The 27913-nt window shown below is 45.0% G+C and overlaps 1 protein-coding gene across 3 annotated transcripts; it reads left to right on the forward strand.

Moving 5' to 3' along the window:
* Nucleotides 1–32: 32 nt before the first annotated feature.
* On the forward strand, nucleotides 33–27913 carry HSPBP1 (HSPA (Hsp70) binding protein 1). Of its 3 annotated transcripts, none has more exons than XM_083376613.1 (8): nucleotides 33–161; nucleotides 5416–5586; nucleotides 6734–6947; nucleotides 8431–8655; nucleotides 10055–10210; nucleotides 13204–13300; nucleotides 15219–15330; nucleotides 27068–27911. In XM_083376613.1, the coding sequence occupies exons 2-8, from the start codon at nucleotides 5458–5460 to the stop codon at nucleotides 27152–27154; spliced, it is 1020 nt and encodes a 339-aa protein (XP_083232739.1). In that variant the 5' UTR covers nucleotides 33–161; nucleotides 5416–5457; the 3' UTR covers nucleotides 27155–27911. The 3 variants fall into 3 exon arrangements, with proteins under 3 accessions (XP_083232739.1, XP_083232740.1, XP_083232741.1); XM_083376614.1 differs by having other exon boundaries at nucleotides 27064–27908; XM_083376615.1 differs by lacking the exons at nucleotides 33–161; nucleotides 5416–5586 and adding an exon at nucleotides 5660–5785 and having other exon boundaries at nucleotides 27068–27913.

Consider the following 27913-nt stretch of genomic DNA (forward strand, 5'->3'; position numbering starts at 1 on the left):
CGGCCCACCAGTCTCCGCCCTTTCCCCTCGCACGTGGTTGCCGATGGCCGCTTGCAGAAGCTGGGCTGGCGAGAGGAGACGCGCGTCCTTTGCAGGGCGAAACGCGGCCAGGGCCGGCGGGAAGGGAGCAGATCGGCGTGGGGAACGGCCATCCCCGAGAGGTACCGGGACGAGGGGAGGGCGGGGCCAAGTAAGACAGGCAGGGGAGGAAGGGCCACCCCTAGAAAAGGGGGGAGGCTTGAAGGAAGGAAGGGAATAGAGAGATGCCCCCCCCAGGAGAAAAGGGGTTCATCGTGGGGTGTAGAAAAGCGAGAAAGATGGCAGGGAAATTGGGGCCGCCCCGAGCTCAATCCGTCAATTGCTTGGAAACCTGTAGCTGGTTGTAACCTATATCTGGCCTTTAGGGAAATGCCAGTCCCGCTTCTCAGAAAGGCAAATCGCCATTCCTCTGTCAAACTGCCTTTAGCTTCTCCAGAAAAAAATCATGTAGTCCTCAATTACTTCCTGAAAGCCTCTGCCACCCCACCCCCCGACCCCCATGCCTGGCTTTAAATGGGTGTCGGCCTTCCCAACGTTCAGAGCGATTATTATCTATTTGTAAACATCACAACAGCCCTGCACTGTAGATCAGTACCGTAATAATAACACGTCGCCTGGGGCAGGAGTAGGCAACCTCGGCTCTTTTGTGACTCGTGGACTTCAACTCCCAGAATTCCTGAGCCAGCCATGCTGAGGGGAAAGGGAGAGGTTTCCAAGCTGAGCCATGTTGGCTCAGGAATTCTGGGAGTTGAAGTCCACGAGTCACAAAAGAGCCGAGGTTGCCTACCCCTGGCCTAGGCCACTTTATGACTCGTGGACTTCAACTCCCAGAATTTCTGAGCCAGCCATGCTGAGGGGAAAGGGAGAGGTTTCCAAGCTGAGCCATGCTGGCTCAGGAATTCTGGGAGTTGAAGTCCACGAGTCATAAACGAGCCGAGGTTGCCTACCCCTGGCCTAGGCCACTTTATGACTCGTGGACTTCAACTCCCAGAATTTCTGAGCCAGCCATGCTGAGGGGAAAGGGAGAGGTTTCCAAGCTGAGCCATGCTGGCTCAGGAATTCTGGGAGTTGAAGTCCACGAGTCATAAACGAGCCGAGGTTGCCTACCCCTGGCCTAGGCCACTTTATGACTCGTGGACTTCAACTCCCAGAATTCCTGAGCCAGCCATGCTGAGGGGAAAGGGAGAGGTTTCCAAGCTGAGCCATGCTGGCTCAGGAATTCTGGGAGTTGAAGTCCTACAACATTTGCGGGGCATCAGTGCAGGGAGCTTATGTACAAATGGAAGAAGCTGACCTAAGCTGGGAGCTGCCTAGGCCAGGGGTAGGCAACCTTGGCTCTTTTATGACTCGTGGACTTCAACTCCCAGAATTCCTGAGCCAGCCATGCTGAGGGGAAAGGGAGAGGTTTCCAAGCTGAGCCATGCTGGCTGAGGGATTCTGGGAGTTGAAGTCCACGAGTCATAAAAGAGCCAAGGTTGCCTACCCCTGGCCTGGGGGAGACGAGGGTGGCAAGGAGAGAAAGGCCTAAGGCCCATCTAGTTATTTCGTAGCAGGTTGGCTCAGAGCTGTGGACTTTTCTGATTTGTGGCTTTTGACTCCTTAGAGCTTCAGGAGAGAAAGATTTCTGGAGACTTTTGGAAAAGGGGAGCAAGAACTCGGGAGTCCTTGGTGCTCTCTGAGCTTGCTTGTTTTCTTGCAGACCTTTCATTACCAAACTAGGTAACATCATCAGTGTCAGTATGGAATGGGGTTAGCTGTCAGTTTATATTCTATGGAACAGAATTATGTTCTATAGAATTAGAATATAAACTGACAGCAAGCTGCACCGGTGATGTTATCTAGTTTAGGTAACAAAATGTCTGCAAGAAAACAAGCAAGCATAGAGAGCACCAAGGACCCCCTCATGTCAACTCTGAGCTACAAATATTCTCCTTTATTAGGAGCGAGAACTGCGTAGGATGAGTTATTGCTTTGTTTATTTTTATTTTTTTCATTAAACAGCCTGCCCTCTTCCGTATGTGGTTCTTCTATTTCCTTATTTCAGCCTTGAAACAACAGTCTTGTAAGGTAGATTAAGCTGAGACGGAGGGGCATGCCCAAAGTACAGGTAGTCCTGAACTTACAACAGTTCATTTAGTGACCGAAGTTACAACAGCACTGAAAAAAGTGACTTACGACCGTTTTTCAAACTTACAACCGTTGCAGCATGCCCTTGGTCACGTGATCTAAATTCAGACACTGACTCATGCTTATGATTAGTTGGCAGTGTCCTCGGGTTGTGTGATCACTCTCAGCCCCCGTCCGTCGAATCACCAGAAAGAATGAGTCCGGAACGAGAGCTGGTTCTCCTGAGCCACGTTTATTTGCTTCATAAACAGTCACTCGAAGACAGACGAAGTCAGCGTTGATTCCACAGCACAATCAACGCTGCTAAATAGCCGGCAAGGCCGACACCCACCACCACGCCCTTAATTGCCTAATCACCCCCTCACCCTACTTAACCACCACCCCCCTTGGCCCCTGCCCTTTGGCACCCGCCCCCAGGTACGTATCCTCCCCGTCCCCGTCCCACCACCATTGCAGCCGGTAAGCAACCCCCCAGCCCAGACCACCCCCCTTTTCCCCTCGGGCCCGCACAACCTCGCCACCCCCCACAGGTCCCCAGACCGCCGCGAACTGTGCTCCTTGGGCCATTCGCTGTTGGTGCTTGCCGTGCAGTCCCTCGGCAGGCAAAGAGGCCGGCAGGGCTTTGGAGCGAGCTGTCTGCGGAGACGGGTTTCCAGGGGAACGCTGCGCTGGTGCGCGTCCTTGGCCCCTCCCCGTTCTGCCGGAAGGCCCTGCTGCCTCCTGGGCCGCCCTGGCACTCTTCCTCGGCCCGCTGCATCGGCGCTGGGTGACGACAGCCGGCTGCACGTTTCCACGGCTGCTGCCCGGCCTGCCGGAAGGCCCCGGTGGCTGCTGGGGCATCGAGGGAAGCACGGGTGGCTGCTGGGCCGTCCCGGCGGCCGCGCTCTTCCCCGGCTTGTTGGAAGGCCGCAGACGCCGGCAGCTGGTCACGGGGCCCGGTGAATCACTCCGCGGCCTCACCGTGTGTCGGGCGTGTCGAGCCCGACAATCACCTTTTGACAAGCAGAGTCGATGGGGGAAGCCAGATTCACTTCGCAATGGTATTACTAACTTAGCAACGGCAGTCCTTCACTTAACAACTGTGGCAAGGAAGGTCGTAAGATGGGGCAAAATTCATTTAATAAATTTCTCACTTGGCAACAGAAATTTGGGGCTCAGTTGTGGTCGTAAGTTGAGGACTACCTGTAATTTTGAGTTTATGCTACACCAGGTACATAAAATAGTGGCCTGGGCAGGGGTAGGCAACCTTGGCTCTTTTATGACTCGTGGACTTCAACTGGGAGTTGAAGTCCAGGAGTCATAAAAGAGCCAAGGTTGCCTACCCCTGGCCTTGGGATTCATTGTGGTGATTCTACAATAATTCCCAAAACTTAGTTCAGAGTTTACACTTATTAGGTTGGATCCACGCATGACTTAGGAACCAAAGTAGCATAATTTGTCGTCTACATTTGGAGACAATTAATATTCCTATTATATGATGCTGTACTGGGGACAGGAACTAGTTTACACTTGACCTGATTTATCCCAGACTTTGGTCTGGCGGTTAAAGCACCAGGCTAGAAACCAAGAAATAGTGAGTTCGAGTCCTGCCCTTAGGTATGAAAGCTGGCTGGGTGACTTTGGGCCCAATCTACCTCACAGGGTTGTTATAGAGAAAAGAGGAAGAGGAAGGAGGATTAGGTATATTTGCTACCTTGAATTATTTATAAAAGAAAGGATAAATAATGAATCAATGGATAGAATAAATGAGCTGAGTTCTTCACTGGTGTTATATGCATAAATAGGGTGGAGCTTGTGGGATGGCACATTTTCCAGAACGGGTTTTCTCATCCGTGTCGTGTTCTTCTTCCTATTCTCATATCTTCCAAAGTGTGACTTCTGTTTATGGACAGTATCCTGTTCTCATCCCTTTTCCCATGAAAGAAATCCTAACAATCTTTAGCGAAGTCTGCACAGCTGACATCTAGTGGGGAAAGGCTAGTTACGATTCTCTAAGCAATAGAAAATTAGAAGAGTTAAACATGTGTAACTTCTGACTCAAAAATCCAGCCAAAAAGTGGAGTTGCTACCTATTCAGAGAAGTGGTGGCTTCGTTTCCTTCTTTGGGATTATTTAATTTGGATTCCTGTATTGAGCAGGAAATTGGTCTTCCGTGATCACTTTTGTGTCATAGTTGATTAAGGGCTGAGTTTGTTCAGTGGCCATGAAGTAAGTACTAGGTGTACCATGAGATTGTTGGCAGAGTTGTCTGCAGGGGAAGGTCAAAAAAGTTAAGATGGTGCATCACACACCACACATAAGAAGAGATGGGGCTTTAATTTTATGGCTATGGTTGTGGCTTTTTTCACTCCCTAACACAGGGGCAGGCAACCTCGGCTCTTTTATGACTCAGGGACTTCAACTCCCAGAATTCCTGAGCCAGCTGGCTCAGGAATTCTGGGAGTTGAAGTCCCTGAGTCATAAAAGAGCCGAGGTTGCCTACCCCTGCCCTAACACAAGGGTTCCCAATCTTGGCAGCTTTAAGATGCATAGACTTCAGCTTCCAGAATTTTCCAGCCAGCCATGCTGGCTGGGGAATTCTAGAAATTGAAGTCGTGTGTCATTTCTCTCATTTTAAAGTTGCCTAGATTGGGAATCTCTGCCCTAGCTGACAGCTTGGATTGTTGTGTGGGAGAAGTAGGAATGGAATTGAGTCTTCTGACTCGAGAGAGAAATGAAGGCTGGTAAATTGGCACTCTGGTGAAGAACACGTGTATTGCAATACTTGGGTGAAGGTTTCACTTATAAAGAGAACAGTGGTATTTCTGAAAAATAAGGAATAATAATAATAATAATAATAATAATAATAATAATAATAATAATAATAATAATAATAATAATAATGATGATGATGATGATGATGATGATGATGATGATGATGATAAGGAAGGACTCACTGGAGAAGAGCCTAATGCTGGGAAAGATTGAGGGCAAGAGAAGAAGGGGACGACAGAGAATGAGGTGGCTGGATGGAGTCACTGAAGCAGTAGGTGTGAGCTTAAATGGACTGGAGTAGAGGTAGAGGACAGGAAGGCCTGGAGGAATGTTGTCCATAGGGTCGCGATGGGTCGGACACGACTTCGCAACTAACAATAACAACAAAGGACCGGAGCAAAGATATGGCTCATCCTGTAAAAGCGTGGTTGGGCTCCCAGTGGTTTTTTCCCCCCTCCCTTCTACTTACTCTTCTTTCTGTTTGTTTCTTTATAGTTTCTTTACAGTTTTGGTGACTTGCCTCCACGTTCTCCAACCATGGCTGAAGGGGGTGCAGATGGGAACCAGCCACCGCGCGAGCATCCCCGCAATTTGCAGGGGCTGCTACAGATGGCAGTCATGGCGGGCAACAATGAACCCAATGAGATGGAACCCATGTCTGATGAGGTGTGCAGATGGGCTCATCAAGAGAGGGAATTCAAGTCCAACCTTTAGACATAAGGGATTCCTGATTACCCAAGCAGGAACTGGGGATGTGAGCAACTGAAGCAGAGGTTCTAGATTTCTAGTAGGAAGTTGGACAAGGACAATGGACGCATGGATTCAAGTCCATCCTTAGACAGGGAAGCTTGCTGGAAGGCTTCAGGTAGTTAGCGGAATCTACATCATGTGTTTTGTGTTGTTTGTTGAAAACATAGAGAAGAGAATGTATGAGTTTCTGGAGGAAAGTCTACCTTTTAAATTTAGATCAGTGTCTCCCAACCTTAGCCGTTTTAAGACACGTGGACTTCAACTCCCAGAATTCTGGGAGTTGGAAGTCCACACGTCTTAAAACGGCTAAGGTTGAGAAGCATTTATCTAGATCAGGGGTCTTCAAACTTGGCCCTTTTATGACGTGTGGACTTCAACTCCCAGAATTCCTCAGTGCCTGGCTGAGGGATTCTGGGAGTTGAAGTCCACACGCCATAAAAGGGCCAAGTTTGAAGACCCCTGATCTAGATGATGATGGTAATGTTGATTATCAGAGTATATTATTACAGAAAGATTAATTAAAGTATGCATACCTAACAAACCTTGCCTATGCATTAATGGCAGAATTACATTTAATAGAATTCATTGAGGGAAAGGGGAAAGCTAAACATATAAACACTTCTGATGCCCTCAGCAAGGAAATGAGATGTTATCATCCTAAATTAAGCACTGAGACTTCCTAGCAATTAGGAAAAGATGGGTTTAATCTGTTCATAGACATGGTAATTTTGGACCTGTTGGACTCTCTCTCAAATCAAGTTAGTTGATAGGATTATTGTTGATTTTTTTTTCCTGGTTCTTATTTAGTTGTATTATAGTTTCGTTAAGTTGTATTTGGGGTTTGTTTTTGTTTTTTTGTAATTTACTGATTAGCTGATTGTGTTGTTATATTGCCTTTGGGATAACTGTTTATGCCACCACCATATTGCATGGTGCTCTGAGGGAAAAAATAAGTTCTAATGTGGCATTTAAGGCATCCTAAGCACGAAAAGAGAAGATTACTTACTGATTTTCATTCCTCTCCTCTTCTTCTCTCCACTCCATCTAACGGCCAATTTCCCAGAGGAGACAGTGGTTGCAGGAAGCCATGGTTGAGGCGTTTCGTGGGCAGATGGATGAAGTAGAGCGAATGAAGGAATGTTTGCGTATTTTGGAAGTGTTGAGTCCAGGAACAGAACGTGGAGAAAGTTCTGAGGAGACACATTCAGACCTTGAGCGAAGGGAGAGTGCCCTCGATGTACTGGCAGAGCTGTGCGAAAACTTGGATAACGCTGCAGGTACAGAAACAACCTCATATATATATGTGTGTGTGTGTGTGTGTGTGTGTGTGTGTAGTGAGAAATGGTTGTTTGTGCATAAGAGGTCCATACTGCAGTACTATTTTCCCGATTCCAACTCAGCTATTTAAGGCAAAGGAAGGATATATCTTTCTAAAAGGTAGTTGACTTAGCACAGGGTTTCCCCAACCTTGGCAACTTTAAGACGTGTGGACTTCAACTTCCAGAATTCCTCCAGCCAGCACTTCTGGCTGAAGAATTCTAGTAGTTGCAATCTACACGTCTTCTTAAAAGTTTGGGAAAGTTTTGACTTAACCTAATGCTTGCAACCAAGCCAAGCTATCACAAGATAAGGAATTCAAAGCCAGCTGAGCTGAAGAAAATTCTTACCCCCCCCATCCCATCCAATGGTCACTTCTCCAAGAAAAAAAAACCTTCCATCAGCATCTCCCAAAGAAAATGTAATGGGAGGCTTCATTCAAAAGGGAGTAACTTTTTGAAAGCCAGCCTCTACACTGATTTTATGGCTACCGGGGGGGGGGGGGGCATGACCATGCCGTTAATGCAAATTGAAAAGGCCAGTTTGGGAAAGGTGTTTTTAAAGAGATGTGTTTTTAATAGTTTTGCGCCTATAAAATCAAATCAAAGGCTTTTGTTTCTGAGAAATTGCACTTTGCAAATGGACAATCTACTGCCAGTTTGGGGCAATATAATCTGGGTGGGCTTCAAAGGACTTTGGAATGGGAAGTACACATGGGTGCTGTTCATTGACTGGCAGATATAATCCTTAATATGCAAAAATATGTTAGTGGATATCACTGGGGAATCACAAAATTATTCCTGTTACTTGAACTTCAGATTCCCAGAATTCTCAGCATGGGCATATTTACTGTGGAATTCTGGGAGTTGAAGTCCACCTATCTGGAGGTCATTCAAGTTGAGAAAGCAGTTGTATCCTTTCTCCTTGTGCTACGACAGAGTGAGTAGGGCCAGGAGAAGTTAGCAGGTATTTTGCTAGTATCACTGTTTTGGTTAGAGGGATTCATTCCTTAGGCCCAGAATTACTGTTATAAGTCATGTTGGCCTTTAAGCGGCTCAGAAAAGTGACTGACCTAATTTTACAACTCTTTTATTTCAGTTGTTAAGTGAATCACTATGGTCATCCAGCAAATCTGAGGTTAAACAAACCCATTGTCCACAATGGCTGTTTTTTTTGCTAGAAACTGGAAGAAAACAGCAATTTCTGGCAAAAAAAAAACCAGGGTAAATTTTGAACACATGAGCATCAGACGCTGCAAATGGCCATAAATGCAGTCTGGTTGCCAAGCACCAAAATGCAATCATGTAACCATGGGGGTGGGGAGGGTGTCAGAACTTTTCATTTAGGTCCTAAGTACTTTTTTTGTGGACCGTCATAATTTTGAACTGTTGCTAAGTGATTGTAAGTCAAGGACCACCTGTCAATCTTTCAATCATCTTCCAGATTTCTGCAAACTGGAGGGCATGCGGCTCTTGGCCCACCGATACTTGGAACACGAAGAGCAGGAACTGCGCTGGCGAGCTGCCCATCTGGTGGGCACCTGTGCCCAGAATGTGCCCAAGGTCCAAGAGCAGGCCCTGGCGCTGGGCTGCATGAGGAAGCTGCTACGGCTGCTGGATCATGATCCCAGTGAGGCTGTTCGGATCAAGGCGCTCTTTGCTATTTCTTGTGAGTGGAAAACGGTGGCTGCTTTAGTCCACGAAGAGCAAAGCTGAGAGCAATACAGGAGATTTCTCCAAGTATTGCTGTTAGCTCTACAGCAGGGAAAAACATGGCGGCGGAGACCTAAAGCAAAAAGGGTTTATAAAACTCAGCTGAAGGCCTAGGACTGGGGCGACAGCGCACGTGCCCATAGAGAGGGCTCTGCGTGCCACCTGTGGCACCCATGCCTTAGGTTCACCACCATGGGCCTATACCCTACAATGAGCGTCTGTGCATTTGCAGAGCGGCAGAGGTAGAAGACCTGGCTCACATCCTATTTGATAGTTGCCTGTAGATTGGGGTAGATTGCAAGAGGGTGAGAGACAGGTATCTTGGTCTGTATATCAAATGAATGACCCATTGGGATCCCCATATCAAAACAACTTACCTTATGTCCAGCCAGAACCTGAAAATAACATTTAACACAGCACAGTACTTAAACAAAATAGTTCAGTTGAGAACTGCATATGTGGGACTGATTGGGGTAGATTGCAAGGGTGATTCCAAAACATAATTTTATCCTATTTTATCTATTATCTTAAATTATTGTACTCTATTCCAATTTGATTTTAGATTGTCTTTTATTCCTATTGCATTTTAAATCATATTTTATGCCAATTCCGTTTTAAATTGTATTTTATCAAATTCCGTTTTAAATTGCTTTTAACAAATTTTAGTAATGATTTGTTGCTGGAACTTTGCACTTTGATATGACCCAAAGGCTAATCAATAAAGACTTATTATTATAAATGAGCCAGTGCCTCTCCACTTCGAGGGCACATCAGGAGTGGACACACCAAAGTTTTGGTTAATTGTATATTGTCGGCAGTTTGGCGGGTCGAATCCCGAGTGCCGTGTAACAGAGTGAGCACCTGTTACTCGTCCCAGCTTCTGCCAACCTAGCAGTTCGAAAGCACATAAAAATGCAAGTCGAAAAATAGGGACTACTACGGTGGGAAGGTAACAGCGTTCCATGCGCCTTTGGCGCCTAGTCGGCCACATGACCACGGAGACGTCCTCGGACAAGCGCTGGCTCTTCAGCTTTGAAACGGAGATGAGCACTGGCCCTTAGAGTCAGAAATGACTAGCACACATGTGTGGGGGAACGTTTACCTTTAGCTTTATGGCCATTTTGGTATTTAACGAATGTTGTAAAGGTATAGGTATTGAGCCTGATTCTTGGGTAATAGGATTCTTGTTCCGGGTTATACTCTCAGGGGATGAAATAAGTGGATGGTATGTGAATCTTAAGATGAACTGGGAACCGCTTGGGATCATCCACATCTTGCTCCACCATTGTCCAGTCGACTGTTCAGTCTGCATTTGCTCATTCTCATCCTTTTTCCATATTTCCTTCTGCTCCCAGGCTTAGTAAGAGCCCAAGAAGCTGGCCTACAGCAATTCTTACGCCTTGACGGCTTCTCTGTACTCATGAGGGCCATGCAGAGTAACGTACAGAAACTGAAGGTGAAGTCGGCCTTCCTCCTCCAGAATCTTCTCATAAACCACCCAGAGCAGAAAGGTGAATGTCTTTTTTATTGGGATATGGGTGACAAAGAGCAGGGAGGGAGTAGCTGTCCTTAACAGGATTTTGCTGGGTGTCTGGTTGACTTCCTCCCACTTCATTTTAAGAATCATGTCGATCTAACCGATCTTTAAATTATTTAATCCTTCATTGCCTCTTTTGTGATCTCCTTAACCTACCTGTCTGAAAATTCCCATCTTTGGTGCTCTGTTTTGTTTTTGTTTTTTATGGTCATGACTGTTGAAAGTTTATTGTTCTGATAGCCCATAGTTTCTAATCAGGATTGCTCCCAACAACAAAACCAGCCATCACCAGAAAATCAGTCCTTCGCTCTTGGTGGGACTAAAGTCTGTTTTATTTCCTTTGGAGTGTGTTACCTCTGTTTCTTCCTGGAACAGAGCGGCTTCTTGGAGGTTACAGGCAATCCCCATTTAGTGACTGCCTCATTTAGCAACCGTTCACAGTTAACGACGACGATGATGAACAAGTGACGACCAATCCTCCCATTTACAACCTTTGCAGTCTGTAAAGCAAAGGAAAGCTGAAGATCGTAAATGCAGTCATAGTTTCACTTAGCAACCATGTCACTTATGGCCCAAGTTACTGGCCATAGTTAAAGGAGGACTACCTTTGTGAAGATGCTCTAGAGCCCTGTTAGCAGTTGTTGGATGCATTGGGAAGTCCTCCTGCTTCTCCAAACCAATGTGCATCATTGTCAATATTCCTTCATATTTTATTCCTTTGCTCTTGATATCAGCAAGCACAGTACACATTAGATTCAGATACTTCTTTGTGTCCTCACTGCAATTGGTAGAGTAGTATCAGCGACAGAAGGAGACTGCTTCTAGTCAGAGTTCGTGAATTTCATGACTGAGTAGTTTTCAACTCTTGTCTCTCTCATATACAGAGATTGTTAATAAAGAAAGACATGGGTGGGGAAACTATGTTTGGATCAATCTTTGGCTGTTCCTAGAATAACTTGTTTATAAATAGAGTTTTGAAATATGAGGCTGAGGGTCTTTCCCAGCTCTGAGCAAAATAAATAAATAAAATGCTTTCCCTTGGTGAGCGGGAAAGTAAGGCAGCAAGCATTGTGCTTCTCTGGTTGCCAATTCCTGCCCCATTTCTTGTGCTTCTGTCCCCAATCATCGCAGTGATCAGCCTTTCGTGTTTGGTAATGGGTCATTGAGCCCAGTGGATTTTGGACACCTTGAAGTGGCCCTTGGATGGTGTGAAAATCAGGAGAGAAATGCTGCTTTCACACTGGTCAAGACTCCTTAGGTCTCCCTCAAGCGTTGGGGATGACGTAAAGACGTTGAAGATGACATAAAGATGCTGTCATGGGGACGTGGCAGGAAAAAATGAATGTTGCTAGAATATGTTTGTGCTGGATTATTTTTATTTCTGGAAAATAGAAACCTATTAGAAAAGAGAAGCTGGTTCCCCACACTTACGTATAAGCAGATCAGTTTTTTTTAAAGGGTACCTATGTGGTCTACTGTGTTGTGCCAAGCTCCATCGTTTTTGTGTATTCATCTTATTGCGTGAACTTTAAAATGGGTTAATTCAGCACAGGTTAAATATATTGTCTAAACCAGGGGTGTCAAATTCAATTTCATTGAGGGCCACATCAGCATTGTGGTTGCCCTCGGGGGGACGGGTGGGTATGGCCAGGGTGGGCGCGGCCTACTGGGTGGGCGCGGCTGGAGTGCGTATGGCCTACTGGGTGGGCGTGGCCAGCTCTACATCATTGGCATCAAGGGTGCCTATGGGGGCCTGGGCAGGAGTTGGACAGATCTGGGGGTCTCTGGCAGAAGGAGGGTCTCTGGGCCAGAGCCAAGGCAGTGGGGGCCCTTCCCTCACTGTTTCCAGGATGGCTTCCGGGGCCACATGGAACCACTTTGCGGGCCGGATCCAGCCCCCGGGCCTTGTGTTTGACATGTCTGGTCTAAACTCAGCCGGATTCTTAGCCAGGCGGCACATGTTCACATAAAGCAAGGGTCACCTAGCTTTTTTTTTTTGTAAAGGGCCAGATAGCAATAGCAACAGCACTTAAACTTAGTGCTTTGCAGCCACCTCTGAGAGGTTTACAGAGTCAGCATATCGATCCCAACAATCTGGCTCCTCCTTTTACCAACCTCAGAAGGATGGAAACCTAAGTCAACCTTGAGCCGGTCAGGATCGAACCCCTGGCAGTCAGCAGAATTAGCCTGCAGTACTGCATTCTAACCACAGCGCCACCACGGTTCATCCCGCCCCTCCTCTCCCTTTGCAGGCCCAGCTGCTAGTTGTGTAGGGACAGAAACACGGTAGCCATTGGACAGCACGAGCTGACCAACAAGAAGGCTGCTGATAGGCTTCTGTTGCCCAGGGCACCACAGCCCCGCCCCTTGCCCTAAGAGTGACTGCAACACAGACCTGGTGATCTGCCACCTACCTGTCCATTGTTGGCTTATGAGCCACATAAAAAGAGGCACAGATAGACCTCGACTTACAACCACAGCTGAGCCCAAAATTTCCATTGCCAAGCAAGGCAGCTGTTAAAGTGAGTTGCACCCCATTTTACGACCTTTTTTTTTTTTTGGCCACAGTTTTTAAACGAACCACTGCAGTTGTTAAACGAATCAGGCGGTCATTGACCGAATCTGGCTTGCGTTATTGCCTTTGCTCGTCTGAAGCCGGCTGGGAAGGTTTACAAATGATGATCGCGTGACAATGGGGTAGCGGAACCGTCATACATACGTGCCAGTCGCCGAGTGCCTGAATTTTGATCACGTGAGCACGATCGACAGTTTGTGTGAAAGACGGCCATAAGTCCCCCCCCTTTTTTTTACTGCTCTTGTAACTTCAAACAATCACTGAGCAAATGGTTGTGTGCCGAGGACTACCTATAAATTGGACCAGGTTTGGCCTAGTTTGCTGACCCTTGCTATAAAGGAACCTTTACTTTCATTTGAGGAGTTACAGCTTCTGCATTTGTCCCCCTGCAGAGACTCTCTGTTCCATGGGCATGGTTCAGCAGCTGGTGGCTCTGGTCCGATCTGAACACAGTACCTTCCATGAGCACGTCCTGGGAGCCCTGTGCAGGTATCAACAGGAGTGAGGTTCAGCGAACTAGAAGTGGGATTTGGATGTGGGGAAAATGTCTTTGGCAGAACCGGTGAAGGACTATCTTGTGTAAAAGAGGTAGCTCAAGGAAGAGGGCCGAAAAAAGCCACAAGGATAAAATTGCCAGCGCTGCAGTTATTAGGGTGATCGTCATCAAGGGGGAACCACTGAGATTTGCCCAAGTCCAGATATTGCTCTAATCGTTGTTTTCAAACTTGGCAACTTTTTATTTATTTTTATTTTTTTTATTTTAATTCCATTTATATCCCGCCCTTCTCCGAAGACTCAGGGCGGCTTACAAGCTTAGCAGTAAGGTGTGTGGTAAGTAAGGTTTTAAGGTGTGTGGACTTTCAAAACTCCCAGAATTCCACAGCCAGGTTGCTGGTTGGTGCCTTCTGGGAGTTGAGGTCCACACATTTGAAAAGTCGCCAAGTTCGAAAAACGCTGCTCTTAAATAATAAAACCTAAGTGGACTAGAGGGCTGAGAACTAAATTACTGTTTTTATTGTTTTAATAAATGTTTTTAATATTTGGAATGGTAATATATTTCTTGTATTGTAAGCCACCCAGAATCATTGACTGAGACTGGGAAGCTATTGAAATAAATTTATTCCATTCATTCATTCATTCATTCATTCATTCATCCATCCATTCATTCATGCATTCCGCTTTTATTATTTTTAGAAATAACTCAGCAGCTGACATATCCAACATACTTTTCCTCCTCCCATTTTCCCCACAACAACAACAACCCTGTGAGGTGGGTTGTGTTGAGAGAGAGTGACTGGCTCAAAATCATCCAGCTGGCTCTCATTGGCTAATGAGGACTTGAATTCACAGTCTCCTGCTTCCTAACCTAGTGCCTTCATCACTAGACCCAATTGGCTCTTTATTTAAATTTATTGTAGCTGCACACGCTCCAAATTTCATTTTAAATAAAACCCAAGATTCGGCTGGCCCAGCCCTGCTAGCTTACAAGCCTTTTGAGTCAACCCGAGATTTGACTGGCCCTGATCCTGTTAAACTTTTAAGAAGACACTGAAGAAGTGGCTATTCCCTCCGCCATCAGGGCCCAAGATGTTTTAGGAGCTCACCCCGGAAAGTGGAATACACATTGATGAGCTCTGACTGTTTCTTATTTCAAGTTTTGTTTTTATCATTGTATGCCGCCCAGACTCCCATTTTTTGCGAGTCGGCAGGTCATATGAAGCCGTAAACAAATAAATGGCAAAATAAAATCAAAAAACGTTTGGTTATCTCCCAGCCAACAAAAAACATGGCTGCTTATCCATGTCTGTACCATATATGTGGTGGCTCAGTGGGTTAGGACGCTGAGCTTGTCGATCGGAAGGTCGGCAGTTTGGCGGGTCAAATCCCGAGTGCCGCGTAACAGAGTGAGCGCCTGTTACTCGTCCCAGCTTCTGCCAACCCAGCAGTTCGAAAGCACGTAAAAATGCAAGTAGAAAAATAGGGACCACTACGGTGGGAAGGTAACAGCGTTCCATGCACCTTTGGCGTCCAGTCATGCCGGCCACATGACCACGGAGACGTCCTTGGACAAGCGTTGGCTCTTCGGCTTTGAAACGGAGATGAGCACCGGCCCCTAGAGTTGGAAACGACTAGCACGTATGTGCGGGGGAACCTTTACCTTTTACCATATATGCATATGATCAATATACACCATGATACAATATGCTGTATTCTTTTCTCTGTTTTTCTTCTATTTCTTTTACTCTTTCCCCCCCCCTCCTTCGTTAACTTATTAAATGAATAAAGGACACCCCGGGGGGGGGTTGTTTGTGTTTTTAACAGATTGTTAACTTCCCATTTGCCCACCTCTAAACTTTGCTTATTTCTTTCCCTCTGTTTGACTGGTATCCCACCTCGAACTTTCCAGCCTGGTAACAGATTTCCCCCAAGGTGTGCGAGAGTGCCAAGAGCCGGAATTAGCGCTGGAGGAACTGCTAAGGGAACGATGTCAGCTGCTTAAAAATCAAGAAGAATTCCAGGTAGGCCTGGGTCAAGCTATTCCTACCGTCCCGTCCACTTCTTCAGTTACCTGATGCCGTTCTTATGCTCAAGAAAGACTTTGTCTCTGCTATTTTTTTAGCATCTTGAGGTACGTTTTGATAAAGAGTGGCAAAGCAGGGTAAGGTAACGTGGGCCAGAAAGGTGATTGTTCAAGAACCGGGGAGGGGCTAGCTAGCCTGAAGAAATCTGAGAAAAGGAAATGAGGAGGAAACAGAAACATCTATACCAGGCTGAAAATTATGAAAACAACAGGTTCCAAGGAAGTATAATGCAGCAAAGACACTGATTTGGAGGGCGTATGTCAGGACCCACCCCAATCCACGTCTTAGGAAGATAAAAACTCTGGGAGTCAGTTCTAGTCCAAAAGGAATCTTTACTAGGACATGCTTGGTTGTGGGAATACAAGACAGGACTTAGTATTGTTTTACAAATTGAAATTTTATAAAGGGTACCCGGTTCAACCCCCCCCCCTTCCCTCAACCCCATTTGGTCAGCCCCCATCCTTCTACTTCGTGTCATCCCTTTTGTGGGGGAAAAAAAAAGAACTTCAAATCTTTATGGTTATTGCCTTCTTCCTCTCCAGAATTTAAAGAAGACACAAGCCAGATGCCTTCTTCTCTAACCCTTTTTTTTTTGTTCCCCCCAGTTCAAAAGTTTCCCTTGGTCTTTGAAATAACCTAAGGCAGGCTGAATCCACATCCGCTCCTCCTTCCTCGGGAGATGGCAGAATCCATGGGGGGGGGAATAATGTTTTAAACATACATCTATGAATGTGATATAAATGGATTCTGACAGTGTACGTGTTTAATATTTTTTAAGAAAAAAAATAGACCAAATAATAGGTGAATAGGAACCTTGGAATCTCTTTGGATAAGGTTAGGACAGGAGCAGAACAGAATAACAGAGTTGGAAAGGATCTTGGAGGTCATCTAGTCCAACCCCCTGCTCAGGCAGGAAAACCCTATACCATTTCAGACAAATGGCTGCCCAGTCTTTTCTTTAAAAACCTCCAGTGTTGGAGCATCCACCACTTCTGGAGGCAAGTCGTTGACTGATTAATTGTTCTAAATAATGTCATGAAATTTCTCCTAAGTTCTAGGTTGTTTTTCTCCTTAGTTCTAGGTTGTTTTTCTCCTTGATTACTGTCCACCCATTGCTTCTTGCCCTGCCTTCAGGTGCTTTGGAGAATAGACAAGTGATTGTCCTCTGAATGGCTGCTTCCGGTGAGGTCACTGCAGAACAGCGGTTTCTGTGGGTTTGAGTGTTGAGAGACAAAGGGATCAGCCATCTTGGCTTGCAACTGTTGCACAGCCTTTTAAAGAACACCAAATGTGCAAGCCTCACTTTCTAATCACTTTTAGAAATTGGTTATTGACCATTTTAAAGTTATTAGAGATCTTTGGAACAATAGATTTGAAAAGTTATGCGTAAGAGCTTAAAAGACTTTGAAATGAAGAGTAAAAGACCTAAGAATTTGATCTAAGAAAGTTATAAATGGATTAACGATTCAGATAAATTTGGAATATTGCTAAGATTTTGGAATGGACTATAGAAAATTAGTTTCGCATGGGAAACTTGACTTATTTTGGCTATTCTGGCTATTGTAAGTCATAACTTACATAAGTTACTTTAGGACAGGGGTCTTCAAACTTGGCCCTTTTATGACTTGTGGACTTCAACTCCCAGAATTCCTTAGCCAGCGTCCAGAAGTCATAAAAGGGCCAAGTTTGAAGACTTCTGCTTTAGGATTTTAGAAGCTGGACATCAGTTTAAAGGGGGCTTACAGATTCTGAACAGAAGGGAAAAAATACCAGCCTGTTACTGATGTCAGTTAATCCTGGAATTTATGAAATGACACAAAATATTATAATATCAAAAAACAGTAAAGGAGAGATCTTTGAAGAACAAAGCCAGAAGTTAGTAGCTACAAAATCAACAATGTCAGTAATAATGTCTCATTCTATGGATTATGTCCAAAAGATGTCAGTGAAAAAATGACAGTTGTGGAGCAAATTTTATCTGACAAGACAGAAAAAGTACTGAAAGTGGACCTACAAATAACAGGCCAAGAAAATAATGTGGGAAAAGATGCTTTATTGGGTATACAAAAGAAACTGAGGTTTTAAAACTTAAAAGGGAAGTATAAATAATAAACCAAGAGAATGACCTGGAAAACATTTTCTTATTAAATGAACAAAAGAGGCTTAAAACCCTTGAAGGATTTTTGTGCAATGGGACAAAGAAAAATTGAAGAGAAATTAACAATATTTGATTGCATTAGAATAAGACCATTAGAAGCAAAAGGAAGAAATATAAAGTTGTCTTATTTGATCAAGACCCAGTTTGGTCTCGAGCATGGGCATTCAACCTTTTGGCTTACCTCAGCCACACTGAGTAAAGAGGAATTGTCTTGGGCCACATATAAAATGCATAATAAAGTCTATGTAAACTACATAATAAATAAAAAGGGCCGCATCAGCATTGCGGTTGCCCTCAGGGGGCCGGGTGGGTATGGCCTGGGTGGGCATGGCCTACTGGGTGGGCATGGCTAGAGTGTGTATGGCCTACTGGGTGGGCATGGCCAGCTCTACATCGTTCGCATCAAGGGTGCCTACAGGGGCCTGGGCAGGAGTGGGACAGATCTGGGGGTCTCTGGCAGAAGGAGGGTCTCTGAGCCAGGGCCAAGGCAGCGGGGGCCATTCCCTCACTGTTTCTAGGATGGCTTTGTGGGCCACATGAAACCACTTTGCGGGCCGGATCCGGCCCCCGGGCCTTGTGTTTGACATGTCTGCCTTAGGACGACCTGTATAACAAAAGTTGTTTCAGTATTCATATCTCTGGTGTTCAAGTCGGGTCTGCCTTGGGCTGACAGGCTGTTGGTTATTCTCTGCTTCCATGCAGGCTTTGATCAAAGAGGTGCTGCTTTTTTCATGATGGCCCCAGATTTGTATATTTGCCCTTACAAACTGCATTGGCCTCTCCTTTCAAAAACTCTGGAAGATGACAAAAGACAGAGCTGTCCTGGAGAGATCACGCCGATGAAGATTAAAAATTAATTATGTAACTAACGAGGATGATAATGTATTCTTACTGGATTAGTTGACAGCTTGCTTAGTAATTTAAGAAGCCTACTAAGTAATTTAAGAACATAAACAGTGCCTGCTGGATTGGACTCTCTCCTGTCTAGTCCAGCAGTCAGTTCTCACAGTGGTCAATCAATTGCACAAAACCATCCAGGGGAAAAAATCTTTACTTTTGTCTAAAAATAACAAGTCATTCAGAAATCAAAATTGGAAGGTTTTTTTTTTGGAGGGCAGGTACTCTTATTATTAGAATAGAGCTGGAGGTGACCTTAGAGGTCTTCTAGTCCAACCCCCTGTACCATTTCAGACAAGTGGCTGTTCAGTCTCTTCATAAAAACCTCCAGTGATAAAGCACCCACAGCTCTTCAAGGCAAGCCTGGTTTATTGTTCTCACTTTTAGGAAGTTTCTCCTTAATTCCAGGTTGCTTCTCTCCTTGATTAAGTTTCCTCCGTTGCTTCTTGTCTTGTCTGCTGGTGCTTTGGAAAATAAGTTGACCCCCTCCTCTTTGTCACCTCAGATATTGGAATACTGCTATCATGTCTCCCCTAGTTCTTTTTTCTGTAGACGAGTCATAACCAATTCCTGCAATCGTTCTTCATATGTTTTTGTCTCCAGGCCTTTAGTCATCTTAATTTGCACTGTTGGATGATGAATTTTTCACTAAAAATCCACTAATTCACCTCCAAGGCCAGTACGGTAACCCATAGCTAACCATCACCTGAGCAGAAAATGGTTGCCGATTCTCTGCTGTGAGCCCCACAGGCTAGTTTTTGTCTTTATGCAGAAATATGACTTTTATGGACTAATGCATCACAGACTATGTTAAATGTTTTCTAATGCAAACAATATGGTGCTGTTAAGATAAAAGTAGTCCTCGACTTACCATAGAACATAGAATAATAGGGTTGCAAGAAACCTTACAGCCGTGGTGGCGAACTTATGGCACATGTGCCACAGGCGGCACGGAGCCCTCTCTGTGGGCACGCACACTGTCACCCCAGTCCTAGGCCTTCAGCTGGGTTTTATAAAACCTTTTTGCTTTAGGCCTCCACCACCGTGTTCCAAAGAAAAAAAAGAAGGTTCAATCAATTTCAACTTCTTGCGGGAAAAAAAGATCTCGCAAAGTTGGAATTGACTGATTGAACTTTTTAGTCCCGCCTAGTCTGCCATTACTACCACAGCCATGCCCACCCAATGGGCCACGCCTACCCAATGGGCCACACCCACCCAATGGGCCACACCCATTAATGGGCCACACCCAAAAATGGGCTACGCCCACCAGGCACCCGACGATATATAAGTGGGTTTTGGGTTGCAGTTTGGGCATTCAGTCTCTAAAAGGTTCGCCATCACTGCCTTAGAGCCAAAAGCTGGACAGGGATAGCCGAAGGACCAGATCTGGCTCACGGCTGTAAAATGCCCAAGTCTGGTCAAAATCCTTCTGTATCTTGAGTCTATTTTCTAAAGTGTTGTCTTTTTTTCCCCCAAGTTGGTGTCATCTGGAAATGTGATGAGTTCCCCTTCTAACCCCTCATCTAAACCATTTACGAAGTTTTTGAAGAGGTCTGGGCCTAAGACAGAACCTGCATGGTTCCCTCCATTTTGATGTAGTTCCATTGAGAGCTTCACGTTGAGTGCGATTGGTCTGCCATTGTGAAGCCATCTGGCGGTGGCATTATCTATCCCACATTGTTCCGTCTTATCAAGAAGTAGGCCATGATCTACTTTGTCAAGTGCCCTACTGAAGTCTAAGTAAAACATGTCTGGATGACAAAGTTATTTGGTAGATTTGTCAGGAACAAATTTGTTTGATATTCCACTTGATGCCCAGTTTGTCTTCCAGTTGATGTCAGAGTAGTTAAAAGTCCCCCCATTACTACGGCGGTGTGCTTCCTCCACACCTCAGCTGATTAGCAAAAAGGTCACCTATTTCCTGTCCACGCTGCTAACATCGAATGTTATTGCTTGACAAGAGATGAAGAAGTAGCCATTTCATATGTTAAACTTGGGTATTGCTTTAAGAGATTGCGTTAAGGTTGGGAGGGGGGAAGAGGAGGACTGTACCTTCAAGGCCATCTGAAATTAAAGAAGATAAGAACTTGGCGGGTCGGAAGGGAAACTGATTCTTTAAATTAATTGGAGAATATGATTAATGACAACATTAGAAAGGTGGAGAATTGTGTTTTAATATATTGTGCAAAGGGACGCGGTGGCTCAGTGGGTTAGGACGCTGAGCTTGTCGATCAAATGGTCAGCAGTTTGGCGGGTCGAATCCCAAGTGCCGCGTAGCAGAACGCCTGTTACTCGTCCCAGCTTCTGCCAACCTAGCAGTTCGAAACCAGGAAAAAATGCAAGTAGAAAAATAGGGACCACTCTGGTGGGAAGGTAACAGCGTTCCGTGCGCCTTTGGCGTCTCGTCATGCCGGCCACATGACCACGGAGACGTCCTTGGACAAGCGCTGGCTCTTCGGCTTTGAAACGGAGATGAGCACCGGCCCCTAGAGTTGGAAACGACTAGCACGCATGTGCGGGGGAACCTTTACCTTTACCTTTTTTATATTGTGCAAGGGGCGGAGATTTCAGATCCCAGCTTCCTTCGAGCAAGTGTTGCTGGTGTATGAGGCTAAATAAAGGACTTTTAAGGTAAACAATGCCTCAGAGTCACTTGAAAAGCCCATACGTCGGAAACTTGACATTTCTTCTGTTTGTTTGGGTGGTAAGTAGTATACATCTATGGCAACATCATTCCTTTTTTTAATTTTATATTAGCCCAACTGTATTCAAGAAGGTTTTCATTCTTGGAGTTGTTGGGGTTTTTTTTGTTTTTTGCATTTCTGTAGAGGTGTAGTTATTTCTTACGTATAATGCAATTCCACGTGCTCTTTTATTAGGTCGGTTTCTTTTGAACAATTTAAATCCTTCTAGCAGTACCTTCCAGTGGGTCTCATCCCACCAAGTTTCGTTGATGGCAACAGTATTGTACCTGCCTTTGTATACTAGCACAGGGCTTCCCAACTATGAGCTGTTTGCAACCAGGCTGTGGAAATGGAGAGTGAGTGCACATCTTCATCCCCACTTGCGTGAGCAGCGAACAAGTACTTCCATGCGTGTTCCATTTGGGCTCGCGTGTACGCCGCTCATGCAAATGGAGCTGCACACACACACGCTTGCCGGCCACTCGTGTGGAATTATCCCCTCTTCCCCCACTCCCTCCAGTCCGCAAACCTGGAAAGGTTGGGTAAATCTGTATTAGAACTTCAGGTTTGCCCTGTTTGTTCCTCATGCTTCGAGTATTAAATGTATAGATATCTGAGTCCTTTTTGACTAACACCAGGGTTAGGCAACCTTGGCTCTTTTATGACTCGTGGACTTCAACTCCCAGATTTCCTGAGCCAGCATGGCTCAGCTTGGAAACCCCTTCCTTTCCCCTCAGCATGGCTGGCTCAGGAATTCTGGGAGTTGAAGTCCACGAGTCATAAAAGAGCCAAGGTTGCCTACCCCTGGATTAACCCTTCATTTACTTCCTACGTCTCCTGTTTTATATTTCCTTATTTCTCATCACCTGATTGGTTGTCTTGAGGTTTGTGCTTGTCTTGAAGTTCATGCTTGGGATGAGATCCCAAAGACTTAGTGCCATTCGTTTAGCAACTGTTCAAAGTTACAGTCGTCCTGAAAAAAGTGATTTATGACCCACACTTATGGCCATCGCAGCATTCCCCAGGGTCTCGTGATCAAAATTTGGGTGCTTGGCAACTGGCATGTATTTATTTCTATAGCTGCAGAGTCCTGGAGTCATGTGATTGCCATCTGCAGTCTTCCCAGCTGGCTTCCACCAGTGGGGAAAGCTGGATTTCATTTAATGACTGGGTGATTCGCTTGACAAGTGCTGTGGTTCGCTTAATAGCCGTGGTAAAGCTGGCTGAGGAATTCTGGGAGCTGAAGTCCACAAGTCTTTAAAAGTTGTCAAGGTTGCAGATCCCTGCTGTATATGCCAAATGTAGGATCCCATTGTTCAGCACCCAAAAGGGTATGTGGGAGATGGTGCCTTTCCATGCAATACAAGCTGCGTTTGTGAATTTCTTTATGTAACTGAGACAGGCAGCCTGGTACTCTGTAGATGTTTGGGACTTCAGCTATCATCAGTCCTACCCAGTATGGCTGCCGGCAAAAAAATTCTGGGAGTTGTCATCCAGAGCAACCAGAGGGCACCGGATTGCCAATCATGGTTCTAGCTGCCGTCTCTGCTTTAGCATGAATTGAGGATTGGGGAGGGGGAGGAAGAGAGCGATGTTACTTTGGTGCAAGTGGCTCTCTTGCATTTTCCTGGAACAGACAATTTCCCCACCCCTGCTGTTAGCAGCCGACAGTTTTCAACGAACATAGCAATTAGGTTGCACCGGGCTTGATAATTAAACAATTGGCATAATGGAGTAAGTGGAGGGGATGAGAAAAGCAACTTCACGGTTCTGTCTTTTAACTACCACCCTTCCTATTTCTCTTGCCAGGCCCCATAACGTTGCCAGATGGAAACATGATGGTCCCTTTCTTACGCACAAGTAGCTATGGGGCCATGTTTACAACAGACTCAGTAAGTCTGTTTTGGGTTTTTCTCTGGCCCATCCTTAGTATAAGGGAGGCAGCTGGGCACGTATCGGTCCGAGTCAGGCTTATGCTTTTGAGTTACTGTGATCAGCTATGTACTAGGATGCCCACCCTGCTTATTTCTAGTACAGATGGAATCATTCATTGCGTATTCAGTTCTTTCTTTCTTGGGAAGACCAAAAAAAAAGTGGGGTTTGATGTAGTGGTTAAAGCACCAGATTGTTGTTGTTAGCTGCGAAGTCGTGTCTGACCCATCGCGACCCTATGGACAACGTTCCTCCAGGCCTTCTTGTCCTCTACCATCTTCTGGAGTCCATTTAAGCTCACGCCTACTGCTTCAGTGACTCCATCCAGCCACCTCATTCTCTGTCGTCCCCTTCTCTTGCCCTCAATCTTTCCCAGCGTTAGGCTCTTCTCCAGTGAGTCTTTCCTTCTCATTAGGTGGCCAAAGTCTTTGAGTTTTAGCTTCAGGATCTGGCCTTCTAAAGAGCAGTCAGGGTTGATCTCCTCTAGGACTGACCGGTTTGATCGCCTTGCAGTCCAAGGGACTCGCAGGAGTCTTCTCCAGCACCATAGTTCAAAGGCCTCAATTCTTTGGCGCTCAGCCTTTCTTATGGTCCAACTTTCACTGCCATACATTGCAACTGGGAAGACCATAGCCTTGACTATACGCACTTTTGTTGACAGGGTGATGTCTCTGCTTTTTAGTGTGCTGTCTAGATTTGCCATAGCACCAGATTAGACACTGAGAAATTATGAGTTCTAGTCCTGTTTTAGGCACAAAGCCATCTGGGAGACTTGGGGGCCAGTCATTATCTGTCAGTCCTGGGAAGAAGAAGGCATGAGAAACCACTTCAAACACCTTGCCAGGGAAACCAGTCCAGACAGTTGCCAGGAGTCAAAACTGACTGGAAGGCATTTAAAACAAAAAAACACACAAACAAATACACAATATTCTACACTTAGAAAACTGCTGTGTTGGCATTCAGCTGACGTCTGATTCTCTGCTCATTGCTGTAGGGCAGGGGTAGGCAACCTCGGCTCTTTTATGACTCATGGACTTCAACTCCCAGAATTCCTGAGTCAGCTGACTCAGGAATTCTGGGAGTTGAAGTCCATGAGTCATAAAAGAGCCGAGGTTGCCTACCCCTGCTGTAGGGTGATCACTCTTCCACCCATCCAAGCTTCAAACCTCAAAGGCATTCTTAAAAACAACAAGAAGAACAACAACCCAGCCTCTTCAGGCATGTTCCATGGATCTCAGGGACCAGCTTCCTCATTCTTCCTCACCTCTGGGAAATCAGTCTGTCTCTCTGGTTCTGTTTGTTCCGTATCTTACCCAATTTCTTTCTTCTAAATCAGGGGGTCTTCAAACTTGGCCCTTTTATGACTTGTGGACTTCAACTCCCAGAATTTCTCAGCCGGCATAAATAAACCCTAAATAAACCCTAATTGATTTGTTCTTTTCCGATACCCAGGGAAAACAGTTCCCCAATATATTTGTTCTTTTGATTAGCCGGACAGTCCCTATTCTAGAAGATGTGTTTGTATGCTCATATGTGTGTGTGTATATAAATACAAATTTAATGAAACGGTGTAATTGAAATAAGCCTATTTACTTTCTTAATTTACCCCTGCTTTCAATTCCCCCCCCCTTTCTTTTGTTGTATCCCGTAGGTCAATTGTTGAATCGTTAGCTGTTTTGATTCTATAGATTGTGCGGGTTAGATTGTATTGTATATAGACAATATGACATTGACAAAGCCACTCCCACACTACTATGGATCAGGGTTTTATGATTCGTCACTAAATTGATTCTGTTTCATTTCATTCCATTCACTGTTTGGTTTTTGGTTTTAATTTTCTCTATATCCTTTCTTTTCAATCACTACCAATGGTAATCTTGCCAGCAGGAAGTATATTGTTTATATTCATTTCAGGCAGGTGACACTGCGAGGACTTTTGACTAAGGAGCTTGGTTAAACCATTTGAGGTATAACACATATCAATCCTGTCTTACTTTCAGCATTTTAAAACAGCAGCCATAGCTTTATATTGTAATGCTTAAATACATGATTTCTTTTTTTATGCTTACAAGTGCTAGAAGCTAGTTTGAAATGAAATGTTTTTTAAGATACAAGATACTCAAAATTGGTCTTTAATGGATGTTGAAGAGGAAAAAAAAAGACAGCCAGTACACGTGAGGTAGATTTGATGCTACCTTTATCCCTATAGGTAGTCCTCATTTAGCAACCACAATTGGGACTGGCAACTTGGTTAAGTGAAATGGTGGTTAAGCGAAACCACGACTGTGTTTATGCTTACTTCAGCTCTCCTTTGGTCTACAGACCTGCAAAATGTGAGGCTTGGTCATAAAGATACTTTTTCATAGCCATAAATGGTTGCTGAATGAGGCAGTTGCTAAACGAGGACCGTCTGTAATGGTATGTGGGAATGGCCCTGGGAACAAGGTGACACTGCCTAGGAAACAGAGAAGTGACAATATAGCCTGCAGCTGGATAATGGGCAGGGAAAGAGAAGGGACCCGAGTTTCCCTGGGTTGTAAAACAGATGGTGGGAGAATTATACTCTCGCAATTGAGGAGATTCTGTTACTGTAGATTTACGGTGAAGTAGATTTAGCTTATCCGGTCATGTTTCCCAGCTGGTCTACCTGGGTGGCTGACACTACTAGTGTCATGCTTATTAGTCACACTTCAAAGGATTGCATTCACATTTTTTGAGTCTGAAGGTCATGGAAATACTTTGGGCAAGGGTGGATAAGGACGTCACCTGCTCCCCTGCAAAGATTTTGGTCTACTTTCCCACACTTTCCCTAGCTAGACATTGGTCACACCAGTGGGGACTGATGGACATTAGGGCTTTGCAGGGGGCTGGGGTTGCCTAAGGCTCCTGCAAGTCATTAACTCAGTTCATGTGGACTGCAGCCTAATTGTAAAAGCTTTTCCAGATTGTTATTTTAGATGCCTGGAACAATTTCCCCGTCGCTTTCTCCTGCAGCCTCTTCTGTGAAGGAAGAGAAAATGGGCAACGCGATCCAGGTTTTGTTCAAGTTTACACTAACTGCTGAGTTCTCTCTTTGGCATGGAATAGGTCCTCCCACCCTCAATTAATCCTGCTGGAATACAGCTCTTGGAAGAAGACAAAGAAGAAGAAATCTTTTTCCACTCACAATTAAGGAAAGCTAATAAATTATGGAGACATATTGTTCATTCTCGTTGGACATGGAAGCTTTCCAAATAAAAATGCCTTACCTTTCTTTCCCCCTCTCTGAAATTGTCCCGTCAGAGATCTGAGTCGGGACTTGCCTACAAGTAGTCCTTGATTTATGAGTGTAATTGAGAATTATAGCTCAATTAAAGTTGCACCAGTTGTTAAAAAACAGGTCACCATGGTGTCACAGCCAGTTTTGTGACTTTTTTTTTTTTGGTGGTGGTGGTCATAAAGTGAATGCCGCAGTTGTTAAGCGAATCCATTGCGACAGGCTTTTTTTTTTTGACAGAAACTGGAAGTGCCAGTTTCCAGCAAAAATTGTAAATCATGATCACGTGATTTGGGGATGCTGCAAATGGCCGTAAATGTGGGCCAATTGCCGAGGACCCAAAATGTGATCGCTGCAGGGTGGGTGGGTGGGTGGGGGGAAATCTGGATGTCAGAATTTCCCAGGTCATAGGTAGCCCTGGGAAAGTCCATCATAACTTCATTAAGCACCAGTTGTAAGTCAAGGACTGCCTGTATGAGCTGTAGTGGCCTAACGATAGATAACTACAGGAATTAACACAAAAGTCATTTATTGGGCAAAATGGTGGGGGGGAAGCAACAATACTGAGACGGAAGGTTTGTCAGCAAGGCAGATGTTCCTGATTGCTGTCTGCAATGCAAGTTGTCATTAGTTGAGCATTTATTAGTAGTTGTGTAAAGTTGCACAAATCTCAAGCGTTTGCCTGATCACCTATTCTTTTTTTTTTCTTTTTTTTTCTTTTAAATTTGCAAAAAAAAAAAAAGGAAGAGCTGGATTTCTGTGAGACTTTGCTGCGTCTTTGCTTCCATAGTCAACCTGATGAAAACAACATGGACCGGTAGCTTGGCTGTTTGACACGGTGGAAGTTCACACCCATATCTGGATCTCTGCCGGTTGGCGGCCTCTGACGGAAACGCCCCCATTTGTCCTACGTCCGCTGAACCAGCGGTAAGCTGGAGTAAACAGAAGATCTCTTTGGAAACTGCAATATGCTGCTGTTAAGCTGAATGATCAGCAGGAAGACTTTCGTAAGCTGTTGCTGCATAACTTCCTTTCCATCCTCCTGCAAAACGCATCTATTACTAGTAGCTTTCCCCCATCTCAGTGTAGCTTCCCTAGCCTAAAAAAACATCGTTTTTAAAGGATTCTTTCGATCTTCAACTTCAACTGGGAAATGAGCCCTATTTTCTATTGCGCTTTCCTTGTCTTCATAGTTGCAGCGCTGAGAAGGGAGAGGCGAGGTTGAGTACCTTTGAATGGCTTGGCCATTAAAGCTTTGGAAGAGAAGTCGGTTGGCAGTTCTTTTTCGTTAGGATAGTATTCACAAGCGTGTGCCTTCCAGATGTTCAAATTCCCATCATCCCTAAGCTATCAGTAACAGGGTGTATGATGCTTTATCTGAGTTCACGCAGGTAAGAATTGTAGTCCCAACAGGTATGGAAAACAAAATCTGGGGGAAAACTCTCTTCTAGCTATAACTGAAAGGCAGGAATATTAGCACACTGCTCTTGAACACCGAAGTGCTTTCAACACCTCAGATGTTTTTTTAAAAAAACATTCAAAATCATTTGGCAATCATTCTCTCTCTCTCTCTCTCTCTCTCTCTCTCTCTCT

Source organism: Vipera ursinii, assembly GCF_947247035.1.
Source record: "Vipera ursinii genome assembly, chromosome: Z".
In the NCBI taxonomy this organism is placed as follows: Eukaryota; Metazoa; Chordata; class Lepidosauria; order Squamata; family Viperidae; genus Vipera; species Vipera ursinii.

Coding starts and splice junctions, on each gene's coding strand:
- HSPBP1 (XM_083376613.1), top strand. CDS start 5,458: ATGGCTGAAGGGGGTGCAGATGGGAACCAGCCACCGCGCGAGCATCCC. Junction 6,948..8,430: donor AAACTTGGATAACGCTGCAG/GTACAGAAACAA, acceptor ATCATCTTCCAG/ATTTCTGCAAACTGGAGGGC. Junction 8,656..10,054: donor GGCGCTCTTTGCTATTTCTT/GTGAGTGGAAAA, acceptor TTCTGCTCCCAG/GCTTAGTAAGAGCCCAAGAA.